Raw genomic sequence first — 13239 nt, forward strand, 5'->3', positions numbered from 1 at the left:
TGCACAGAAGAGAGCATTTTAACATGCAGCATCATTGCACACTGGCAGACAGGAAAGCTCTGGAAAGGATAGTCGAAAATGCTCAGTGCATCACTGGCTTATCCACCATCAAGAAAAGGGCCAGTAGTATGAAGGATCACACCCACCCTGCTTATGGACTGTTTGTCCCACTCCCATCAGGGAGGAGGCTACGTAGCATCCACAGCAAGACCTCCATTTCAGACTCAAAAAGTTACTTTCCCCAAGCAGAAAGGCTGATCAACACCTCCATAGCCCCCATCACCACTACTTTATCATTTCCTGTCAGTTAATTTATCTGTAGGAAGTCCTGTGCTGAGTGCAGAGGATATGCACTTTATGGATTACACACACACACACACACACACACACACACACACACACGCGCGCACAGTGGCATGCAAAAGTTTGGACACCCCCGGTCAAAATTTCTGTTACTGTGAATAGTTAAGTGAGTATAAGATGAACTGATCTCCAAAAGTCATGAAGTTGAAACATTCTTTTCAATATTTTTAAGCAAGATAAGTGTATTATTTTTGTTTTATACAGTTTTAGAGTGAAAAAAAGGAAAGGAGCACCATGCAAAAGTTTGGGCACCTGGGTCAAAATTTCTGTTACTGTGAATAGCTAAGCGAGTAAAAGATGACCTGATTTCCATGAGGCATAAAATTAAAGATGACACATTTCTTTAATATTTTAAGCAAGATTACTTTTTTATTTCCATCTTTTACAGTTTCAAAGTAACAAGAAAGGAAAAGGTCCAGAAGCAAAAGTTTGGGCACCCTGCATTGTCAGTACTCAGTAACACCCCCTTTGGTAAGTATCTCAGCTTGTAAACACTTTCTGTAGCCAGCTAAGAGTCTTTCAATTCTTGTTTGGGGGATTTTCACCCATTCTTCTTTGCAAAAGGCTTCAAGTTCTGAGAGATTCTTGGGCTGTCTTACATGCGCTGCTCTTTTGAGGTCTATCCACAGATTTTCGATGATGTTTGGGTCGGGGAACTGTGAGGGCCATGGCAAAACCTTCAGCTTCGGCCTCTTGAAATCCATTGTGGATTTTGAGGTGTGTTTAGGTTCATTATCCTGTTGTAGAAGCCATCCTCTTTTCATTTTCAGCTTTTTTTACAGACGGTGTGATGTTTGCTTCCAGAATTTGCTGGTATTTAATTGAATTCATTCTTCCTTCTACCAGTGAAGTGTTCCCCGTGCCACTGGCTGCAACACAAGCCCAAAGTAAGATCGATCCACCCCTGTGCTTAATAGTTGGAGAGGGGTTCTTTTCATGAAATTCTGCACCCTTCTTTCTCCAAACATACCTTTGCTCACTGCGACCAAAAAGTTCTATTTTAACTTCATCAGTCCACAGGACTTGTTTTCAAAATGCATCAGGCTTGTTTAGATGTTCCTTTGCAAAGTTCTGATGCTGAATTTTGTGGTGAGGACGCAGGAAAGGTTTTCTTCTGATGACTCTTCCATGAAGGTCATATTTGTGCAGGTGTCGTTGCACAGTAGAACAGTGCACCACCACTCCAGAGTCTGCTAAATCTTCCTGAAGGTCTTTTGCAGTGAAACGGGGGTTTTGATTTGCCTTTCTAGCAAACCTACGAGCAGTTCTCTTGGAAAGTTTTCTTGGTCTTCCAGACCTCAACTTGACCTCCACTGTTCCTGTTAACTGCCATTTTTTAATTACCTTACGAACTGAGGAAACGGTTACCTGAAAACGCTTTGCTATCTTCTTATAGCCTTCTCCGGCTTTATGAGCATCATTTATTTTAATTTTCAGAGTGCTAGGCAGCTGCTTAGAGGAGCCCATGGCTGCTGGTTGTTGGGACAAGGTCTGAGGAGTCAGGGTATTTATAAAGCTTTGAAATTTGCATCACCTGGCCTTTCCCAATGATGGGGTTCCGGCCCGAAACATTGACTGATCCTTTCCACGGATGGTGCCCGACCTGCTGAGTTCCTCCAGCGTGTTGTGCGTGTTGCTTTCCTAATGATGATTGAGAACAAGCCTTAGCCCTAACGAGCTATTTAAGGTCTGAGACCTTGGTAAAAGTTACCTGAGAGCTCAAATCTCTTGGGGTGTCCAAACTTTTGCATGGTGCTCTGTTCCTTTTTTCATTCTAAAATTGTAAAAAACAAAAATAATACACTAACCTTCCTTAAAATGTTGAAAAGAATGTTTCATCTTTAACTTTATGACTTTTGGAGATCAGTTCATCTTCTACTCACTTAACTATTCACAGTAACAGAAATTTTGACCAGGGGTGCCCAAACTTCTGCCTGACACTGTGTGTGTATATATTTATCTATCTATCTATCTATCTATATATATATAAAATCTCATGTATTTATATTTATTGTTATTTATTTGAATTTATTGAATGCATCCCACAACATGAGGGAGTAAAAATATCTGCGTTATCACTTTGTCATAATGTACATTCATGGGAATTTAGAAGTCTAATGGCTTGTAGAAAGAAGCTGTCCCACATCCTGTTGGTCCTGGCTTTAATGCTGCAGTAGCGTTTGCCAGATGGGAGCAGCTGGAACAGTTTATGGTTGGGGTGACTAGTGTCCCCGATGGTCTTCCAGGCCTTCTTTATGCACCTGCTGCTGTAAATGTCCTCAATGGAGGGACATTCACATCCACAGATGCACTGGGCTGTCCGTACCACTCTCTGCAGTGCCCAGCGATCAAGGTTGGTGCAGTTCCCATACCAGGCGATGATCCAGCCAGTCAGGATGCTCTTAAAGGTGCCCCTGTAGAAATTCTTGAGGTTTTGGGGGCTCATGATGAACTTCTTCAGTCGCCTGAGGTGGAAGAGACGCTGTTGTGCTTTTTTTGCCACAAAGCCAATGTGTACGGTCCAGGTGAGATCTTCAGTGATGTGTATACTGAGGAACTTGAAACTACTCACCCTCTCAACTGCAGTCCCATTGACGTTGATTGGGGCGAGCTTGTCTCTGTTCCTCCTGTAATCCACAATAAACTCTTCTGTATTTTGGACATTGAGGGAGGATTATTATTGTGCTCTTTATCTTATCGTGTATTTTTTTGTGTGCTGCGTTGGATCCTGAGTAACAATTAATTATTTCTCCTTTATACTTGTATACTGGAAATGACATTAAACGATCTTGATATCTTACCTCTTCCACTTATCACCTGCAGCTTCTCAGATCACTCACATTTCTCCCCTCCCCCATCTACCTACCTTCCTCATCTCATCTGGAATCGCCTATCACCTGCCTGCTCCTACTCCTTCCCCTTCCCCCAGGAAGATCAGCGTGAATGGAAAAGGCAAATTAAACGACCAAGACATGGAAGCACAATCTTGCCATTGCAGAGAGAGGGTACGTGCTCTGCAAAATGGTTACTTCGTCTAAGCTGGTCTTGCTAATGTAGAGGAGGCTGCATTGTGAGCATTGAATGCAATAGACACAAGAAATTCTCAAATGCTTGAAATCTTGAGCAAAACTCAAAATGCTGCCTGACGTACTGAGTTCCTTCAGCATTTTGAATGCAATAGACCATCCCTTTGTCTCCGCGAATGCTACTTGACCAACTGAGTTCTCCCAACAATTGTTTTTGCTTCAGATTCCAGCATCGACAGTATATTACTTCCCACCTGGGTAACACTGCAGTCCTGGGGAATTAATACTGAACTAAGCAATTGTAGCTAACACCCCTTATTCCTCTGTCCACAGATGTAGACTGCACTTGGAGCACTGTGTGCAGTTCTGGTCACCACACTAGAAAGGATGGGTTGCAATAGACCAAGTTCAGAGGAGATTCACTGGGACACTGCCTGGATTGGAGGACTTTAAAGATTGGGAAAGACTGGGTAGTTTGTGATTGCTTTCCATGGAGTGAAGGAGGCTGAGGAGTGTCTTGTTAGAGATATGAAATTATAGGAGGCCTAGATGGCATGGTAGTGACATCAAAAAGAAGAAGGTATAGGTCTAAATTGAGAGGAAAGAACTTTAAAGAAGATTTAAGAGTTATTTTGTGCATAGAGTGATTAATATCTGGATTTCTCTGGCAGAAGAGATGGTAGAATCAGATACAATCACCAGGGGACATTCAGACAGGCACTTGAATAGGCAGATCATAGAAATATATGAATCTAATGTGGCCAAAAGGTTTGGCATGGTTATGGTGGACTAATCATCTCATTTCTGTGTTCTACAATCCTATGATTCTCTAACACTCTGACTAAAGTGGTGCAATATTTTAAGTATTGTATCTAGCAACTAGGGAGCAACGTTTCACTAATTTCTGCATAGTAATTACAGTCCTTTTTCCTAAAGGGATTAAAGAAATTAGGTTTTAATTAGAAAGATTTAGAATAATGTTTCTTCAAACATGGTAACCATTTGCTGTGTGCCAGTTCCATTAAAACGAAATAGAATGTAAATTATTCTGGGTTGCTGTACCAGCTCCATTCGCCACAGCTGTGATTTTCTTTGTAAGAACTCCAACATTGAAAGGTGGAAGTTCTCCATTTGATGTCCAGGTACACAACATGTTCTTATAGCAAGACAACTGTACTGTATATTCATTACAAATTCCTGTAAATACTCTAAGTCAGTAGATGCCATCAGAATTAGAGATTATAGGTTTAAGGTAAGAGATAAAAGATTCAGAAGAAACTAAGGATTTTGTTTTTACTCAGACAATATTTTGAATCTGGAAAGTACCACCTGAGGTGGAGGGACAGACACTTAAAGAAGATTCTAGAGAAGCATTTGAATCATAAAGGGATGGAGGGGTACGGACCAAATCTTGGAAAATCAGTTTTGCATAGATGGATATTTGATGGCCAGCACAGATGTAGTGGGCTGTAGGGCCTGTTTCTAACCTATTGCTGTGTGCAGGTACTGTTTTTACAAAGAGACTGATGCAAAGCAAACAATCATTCTTTGTCATATGCTATCCATCAGCAACAAAGTTGACTTGCAAAGCTGCTTCGTAGATTCACTCAAATGACTTCAAAAGCAGGCTTGATGCAAGGTGTACAATGTCTCAAACTTGTATATAAAATTGTTTCCTATGTGTATTGTAAGAGATTACTCAGTGTCACACACGAAAGTCAAAGTAAAATTTACTATCAGAATACGTATATGCCACCACATACAACCCTGAGATTCTTTTTTTGTGGGCATACTTAGCAAATCTATAGAACAGTAACTGTAAATGGGATCAATGGACAACAAACTGCACAAGTGCAAATACAAATATATAGCAATAAATAACGAGCATGAAATAACAAGATAAAAGAGTCCTTAAATGAGTGTAGCTATCCCCCTCTGTTCAAGAGTCAGATGGTTGACGGGTGGTAACTGTTCTTGAACCTAGTGGTGTGAGTCCTGAGGCACCTGGTGGCAGCAGCGAGAAAAGAGCATGGTCTGGGTGGTGAGGATCTTTGACAATGGATGCTGCTTTCCTACTGCAACATTTCATGTACGTAGATGGTTTCAATGGTTGGGAGGGTTTTACCCGTGATGTACTGGGCCGAATCCATGATGTTTTGTAGAATTTTCTGCTCAAGGGCATTGGTATACCTGTACCAGGCTGTAATGCAGCCAGTCAGCACACTTTTCACCACACACCTATAGAAGTTTGCAACACACACGAAAGTTGCTGGTGAACACAGCAGGCCAGGCAGCATCTCTAGGAAGAGGTACAGTTGACGTTTCGGGCCAAGGTTTTTGATGCTATGCCGAATCTTTGCAGACTCCTGAGGAAGTAGAGGCATTGTTGTCCTTTCTATGCAATTATATTTATATGGTGGGTCCAGGACAGTTGTCCTTTCAGTGTTGAAAATGTCATGTTGATGCACTGAAGGGGGAGGGCTGACCTGCTGAAAGCACACTTACAGTTTTGAAGAAGCCCAGAATATCGGCACAGCAGAGAAAGTTCCAAAATTTTGGAAAATGGAAGATAAAGAAAATAGAGTAGGAAGACTAGAAAATGTTTTACTTTTGCTCTTTGCAAAACCGGCAGGAAAACAAGGTTGTTAATGATAAATCGGGAACATTATCCCATAATCAATTGGTCCTGTTATGGTGTCATCCTTCCTCCCTGTCAGTCAAAGATATATCCACACAATTGTTACTGAATGAGGCACCAGAGGGTGATAAAATATTGGGCCCTAACAATTCAATTTGTTTTCATACTAAACCAAATTAGAAAGGTAATCATGAAGAGCTTTATACAAACACCAAAATTAGTTATTCAATTGTTCACAGTGAAGATTATTCTCCTTAAATCTGCCAGCTGCACTATATGATATTAATTGAATAAAAAGGGCTGTTTTTTTCTTGAATGTGGTGTTTAATTTGAGGTGGAAATTGCTCTTCTACCTCTGAGGATTCTAATGTGGTCACTGCAGGATCTGCAGAATTAGCCACTGAAGGGTTGGAGTCTGACAGGATAGGAAGGTGATAGACCAGTGGCGGTGTGATTCCTCTGCCAAGTTTGCAAGACTTCCATGTACTGTATCTCTGGGTGCATTTTCTTTTTTTTTTTCTGAATAGTCAAGACTGGGAGGACAGTGATGGGAGGGAGGTGATGAGAGTTCATGAGGGTGGGAGAAAGTATCTTTACTCCATCTGCTGCATAGGCCAGGATGTCTTGATGGGCACCCTTTTCAATTCCATAATTCCACTTCCCATTCCCACACCAACATGTCTGTCAACAGCCACAATGAAGCCAGACACAAGTTGGAGGAGAAATGCCTCATATTCCATCTTGGTAGCCTCCATCATCAATTTCTCTAACTTCTAAAAACCACACCCATCTGCTTTCCTCTCCACCCACGACTTTTTTCCTCCATTCCCGTGGCCCCCTCACCACTTCTCATTCTCTCCCTCACCCTCATGCCCTGCACATTAGCTCTCTAATTCCCTACCACCTTTCCTTTATTCCGTATGTCCTCCTCATCAGATTCCTTCTTCAGCCATTTGTTTCTTGCACCTATCGCCTCCTAGCTTCTCACGTCATTACCTTTCACTCACCCCCCCCCGCCCACCTATATTCCCCCTTTCACCTATTTCCAGCCAGACTGAGCTCCTCCCCCTCCCCCTTCCTTTTTATACTGGGTTCTGCTCCCTTCCTTTCCAGGTTTGATGAAGAATCTCAGTTTGAAATGTTGACTAGTCATTTCACTCCACAGATGCTGCCTGACCTGCTGAGGTCCCCCGGCAATTTGTGTTTGTTGCTCAATCTTGTAGGCTACACGATAGTTAAGACCCTACCTAAATGGCAGGATGAAAATTTTTAAAAATTGCAATGGAACAACTAAGTATTCTGTGTTTTTTTAAGGAGCCTCTGATCTGAAATAGTTAACTCTTTATTTTCTCTTTCCATGGAAGCTGATGGACCGGCTCAGTATTTCTACCACTCCCCCACCCCACCATTTTATTGTATTCATATTGCTTTTAGTCACTGAACCATTTGATTATTGCATAGGATCCGCACATTTTAACACACAAACTGAAGAAGACCAAATTAACTTTCAGAATCAATATCAAAGCTGGATCAAAATTTTTAAAAAGACCTTTGTTTTAGATGTTAGAATGCGGAATTCGTAGAATGCTGAGTATTTGAAGAAGTCAAGTACCTGAAGGAGGCATTTTTAAACGTAACCAAAATAATGAAACATTAACTTAATTGTTTGCTAACAAATTTTATAAAATATTTCATAAAATATTAAGAACAGATAAAACTGACAGAGAAAAAGATTAATAAGAATGGCCTTGTAGAGCACTACAATTCCCAGAAGGTCTTGTATCGGTTACCATGGTTCCGATCTCACGTAGTCATCTTTCAGGTCAACCCGTTGCCGCAGCAACGGAGGTCCGCCGGGAAGCAAACAGAAGTGAGAAAGCCAACATCATTCAAGTGTAAAAACTGCTAAAGAGCGAAGATGGGTCAGGATTACTACAGCATCCTGGGCATTATTAGAAATGCAACAGACGCGGATATTAAAAAAGCGTGAGTTTAAAATAAAACGTATGGGTTTGTTCAACAACTGTGTAGAAGCTCCTGAGATGTTTCAAGATGGAACGAAAGTGTATGGCCGGTTCTTTCCCTCCAAAAGCTGCTTGCTGATTATAATATTATCGACCATTGGACTTTAAAATGTTGTACATATTATATAAAAAACTGACAGCAATTCTGAAGTACTTCTTTGGCTGTGGAGAGCGGTGGGATATTCTGAAGGGGTGTGAAAGATGAATTTTAAAGAGTAACAACCACAAAAATTAGCATAACACAGGTTCTTAAAAATATGCATTTATTTAGTATTTCTTTTGCCCTGCTCCTTTTTTTTTATCTTATCTTGCATGAAGGTACCTTTGCATATCCAGACAATAACTGAGGACCTATGGTGTGGGTGTTGAAAAATTATTCAGGAGCTCCTCCACCAATATCTGCTTGCCCTCAATATCCCATTTAAGTGCACACATTTTGTAATATGCACAAGTTTCTTTGATGACTAATTAAATTCAAGCTAATATTGCGGTGCAAGTTTTGACCAAATAGTACATTTGACAAATGTCCATGGCAGCCACCAACATTTCACAATGTTTCTGGAGTGTCATCTATATGTAAATGATGTTGAAGAAAATCAATATTTTCTCTGCTACTGGCACATTAGTCTCAGAATTGCCGCTCATCACTCCAAAAGTAGTGTTATGTGAACTGAAGGGTCATGTGTGTTGATGGTTGCCATGGTATATGTGGGTACGGTTGCTCTAGAAACCCAGGAAAACGCTCAGCAAGGTGCAGACAGTATTTTGCCTTCTTAAGGAATCCATAGTGCATGTATTGGTGTTAACCAAGTCTATGAAACACTGTAAGGCCCATGGGAGGCCCATTCCATTATTTTCATTGATCTTGTAAGGCTTTGACAATGTGTTCTCCACAGTTCAGATGAAGCAACTGGAAGCTGGCTCAATATTTATCTTTATTGAGATGTGCTGTACAGCTCCTTTGTCTATACTCATTGAATATATTGAGCGATGGTGGACATTACTGATTTCTTTTGTGATTCATTCTATTCATTTTTTATCCATTGAATTGTGCAAGGCAATATGAATTGCTTTCCTGTTTTACGTGTTTGTGGGTAGACTCACCCGAGAATGCACCATTCTCCAATCTTTACGGTCTTAAGCCTAATTTATACTTCTGCGTCAACGCGACGCCGTAAGTACTGCGTCGCCGCAAACCCTGCGCAGAGCTGACATGGATCCCTACTCTAGAGCCTGATGCGCACCTCTCCCAAAATGTAACTACGCATCGCGGCAACGCAGAACGCAACAGCTGTGATTGGTCTGCTTGGTAGCATCGCATTTCCTCCTACGCTGCAGTAGCTTCCCACTGGGAGACTGAAGGGCAGGGAAGGAACTCTGGCTGCAATGCTTTCCATAAAGCTTTACAGACCTCCGAAATTATGGAGGACACATTTCGCTTTTATGAAAAAAGACGCTCGCTTTAAACTTGTTTACCCCAAGAAAGACTACCATGACCATGAAGCCTTGCACGGGCAGGTGTGTGTGCATGCGTGAATGCGCGAATTACAGAGCGATGCAGACACACCAATGCACAAGTATAAATGCTCACAACGCGGATAAGTCACTTGCGTAGGCTACAAAACTGTCACGGAAACCAGCAATGAAGAATCCTTCCACATCTGAGTGCGACCGACGCTATTCCCGAGTCTCTACCCGGAACTTGCATGACTGACAGTGAAAACTGAGCTATCAACATGATGAAGGAAGCCCTGAACACTGCCAGAGATGGAGGATCTTCACTGGTGACCTAAATGCCAGCGACGTAATGGGCAATAGAGAGACCACCCCCACCATCAACACATACTCATCACTTAGCGCCACTTTATGTACATAGAGTCAATCTATGAATATAACTGTTTTATAGGACTGCTTTTATATTCATATTTCTTGTTTTTTGTATTTTTATTGTTTTTTATGCTTATTGTGTATTTTATGCTGCATTTATCTGGAGTAACAACAATTTTGTTCTTTACATTTGTGTACTGAAGAGCAGCAATAAACAATCTTGAATCTTGAAGTCCACATTCAATATGCTTTAGTATATTTTTCCCAAAGAAAATGTCCACATTTCCAGGTTCAGTCATATGAAGCTAGTGTAATACTGTGCTTCCATAATACTTCTTGCTACATTAAAAATTAAGATTTTGCTTTCCAAAGAAAACAAAATAGAATGATGACGTGTGATACTAACATATTTGAAAATTCAGCCTTCTGTAAACAAAAAGGGAATTAACATATTTTGTCACCAAGAAGCAGTGCTATGGGCTCTATATTTTGGAAATAATTTTATGTAAATTTTGGTTGGCTTGAGCACACAGTATTTCACTAAGCTATGAAGAGGTTTATATTTGTATGCTTAGGCTTCAACAGAAAATGGATGGAAAGTGAGACTTTTACCATATTTTGTTGAGGATGTATATCTGTCATTTTAGGTACAGAAAATTAGCCCTAAAGTATCATCCAGACAAAACTACAGATCCCTGTGCAGATGAAAAGTTCTTACAGATTGCAGAAGCCTATGATGTTCTGAGTGATTGTGAGTATAGAGACTTTTATAGTTTCACAGCTTCCATTTGCAAACCTCATGATTAGCTTAACTATATTAATACTATGTTTGTCATATATCTAACCAGACTATTCATAAAAATAGTGATCATTGATTTTATATTGAAATGCAGATTAATTGAAGTCAATACTTTTGTAGTTTTAGAATACAATTTAAACCAGTACTAAACTCCATTATTCTGGTTAATAAAATCTTCACCCAAATGTTTTGCATGTAATAAAAGGCAGTTAAATGATTAAAGCATCTTTTTAATTCAGCATGGAAAAATTTTCCATGCAGTTTTTCATTATGAAAATGTACTTCATAATGGAGGAGCATTTCAGTATTCATGCATTTTTTGAACAATATTTAAAGGAGTGATGTTTTGAATATTTTATAGAAAGATGTATTCTATGTTCCTATTCATACATAATCATTGTCATAGCTGTGCAGTTTATGTTTATTTTTTTAAAAGAAATGAAGATTCTGTCTTCTGCAACTTGAATTACTCTATGGTTAACATGTGGTTATCAGAAGAAACTAAAGCCCAGTAGAAGAACTCCACTCTACTTTGATTGACTGAAAATGCTTGTCTCTGACATTTCATGAAACAGCAAGGTCAAATGCCCAATTTTCTTTGTTCACAATCTAGTAGACTGCTTGTCTGCAGTTATTTTCAGTTCTTTTTTGATCACTTATGCAAAATGTGGGAGTCCTTGTTGCCTGCACAATTATTCCTTGTCAAGGAGTGAACTGGAGCCCATAAAAAGATAAGAAATAGAAACAGAAAGAGGTACACAGTCCCACATGTTGTTTCATTTCCCATTTTCCTGTGCTAACACGGTATATAACATTTAAAGCGATGAGTAAAGTAACAGTGGAAAAATACAATCATGGAATATTCATGCTCAGAAAAAGAATATCTGTAGTATATTTAGTATTTCAGTAATATTGTAAATATATTGTTTGATTAAGCATTCTTTGTTTGGTTACATAATTTATTACAGATTATATGTCAAAGTATGTGAGTGGAATATATCATTACACCACATGTCATAAGTATGCCCCGCACTAAAGGCAAACTAAAATACATGAGTTATCCCTGGTTCCTGTGTTCTTCTTTCAATTAGTTTTATGTTTTGGAATTACAAAACATAACAGGATTGACAAAGAAGTTTTAAAATGAACCCGAGATGAAGCGTTGCATGTTTTTCTTCAAAGGGGAGAAAAAGACATTTGATTTTTATTTTAAAAAGCACAGCACTTTTTTTCTTGTAAGGGATGAAAGACTTTAAAGTTTTTTTTAAAAAAGGCATAAAACAGATGAAATTCACAGGTTCATAAAACACTGATAATAATAAATTAAAAAAAGAAACAGAAATGGCTGCCTACATTGGAAAGATAGATGCATTTAATTGCAAAACAGATAACTAGTTGATGTATACTGAACAAATTGAGCAGCATTTTGAAGGAAATAAAATAACCAATGAGAAACGAGTGCAGGTTTTGCTGAGTGCAATAGGTGGAGAAGCATACAGTTTGCTTAGATGTTTGACTGCTGCAACCAAACCAGCCGAAGTGAGCTTTGCTGAATGTAATGCAGGAACATTTAGAAACGAAACCATTATTGATTGCAGAGCACTTTAGGTTTCATAAGCAGAATCAAATGGAAGGATAGTCCATTTATGTGGCTGAATTGAAGAGATTTTCTGAGCATTGTCAGTTCAGTAATGGGCTTAATGATGTACTGAGAGATTGTTTAGTTTGTGGAATCTTACAAGAGAGCATTCAGAAACGGCTTTTAACTGAAGTACTACACACATTTAAAAGAACAGTTGAAATGAAACAGCAGCTGGAGATGCAATTGAATTGCGGTCAGGAATGAAAGTGAGTGTGAACAAAATTGCAACATCTAAGCAAAAACCTGCCTGGCTGAACAAATTGTATTACCATTGTGGCAGGGGCTCACATACACCAGATCAATATAGATTTCAAGGTGAAACTTGCAGAAAATTCAACAAATTAGGACCCACGGGTGATAGAACATTCCATTGGTGTGTCTATAAAGGCACCATGCAGAGTTCATAAACTGAGGCAGAGATTAGTGATGTTGTGGGGTTAGATTTGGGTGTCATGGACATTAATGTTTAATATTGTAGACATTATTACAAAAAGTAATTAAATGGTTGTGTTACTAACTTGGTAATGCAAATGTCTGAAATGTGTTCAGATCCCTCCACGCACTTTTGACAATCAGGAGTCATATTTAACAGCCAGTGAAAATGTAAGTTTGTATCAATGGAAATAGCTGTGAGGGTGGTGGAATTTTATAAAAAGGCAGCAAAGGATTACTATTCTTTTATAAAAATAAACTTCTCGTTTTTACCAAGTCTGGGCAGCATGAGACTACAGTCCCATGCTATATGTAACACTTTCTTAACTATTTTTTGAAAAAACCTCAGTTTTTTCAAGCCCATTGCCAAAAATAAACAAGGAAAGCATCTATTGAAAATGGTCCACCACTAGTAATCTAAGAATGGGCAATAAAGCTCATATTATCAACAATAGATACATTCCAAGAATAAACAAAAGAATACTCAT

The 13239-nt window shown here is 39.4% G+C and overlaps 1 protein-coding gene across 2 annotated transcripts in view; it reads left to right on the plus strand.

The window, feature by feature from the left end:
- Positions 1–7886: 7886 nt before the first annotated feature.
- dnajb13 (DnaJ heat shock protein family (Hsp40) member B13) overlaps positions 7887–13239 on the plus strand; it is a 57318-nt gene continuing 51965 nt past the window's right edge. For both annotated transcript variants that reach the window (XM_063052923.1, XM_063052922.1), the window contains exons 1-2: positions 7887–8013; positions 10526–10629. In XM_063052923.1, the coding sequence (XP_062908993.1) occupies positions 7946–8013; positions 10526–10629 (172 nt within the window). In that variant the 5' untranslated portion in view covers positions 7887–7945. The remainder of the gene's footprint in view (positions 8014–10525; positions 10630–13239) is intronic.

This window comes from Mobula hypostoma, chromosome 7 (assembly GCF_963921235.1).
Source record: "Mobula hypostoma chromosome 7, sMobHyp1.1, whole genome shotgun sequence".
Taxonomy (NCBI): domain Eukaryota; kingdom Metazoa; phylum Chordata; class Chondrichthyes; order Myliobatiformes; family Myliobatidae; genus Mobula; species Mobula hypostoma.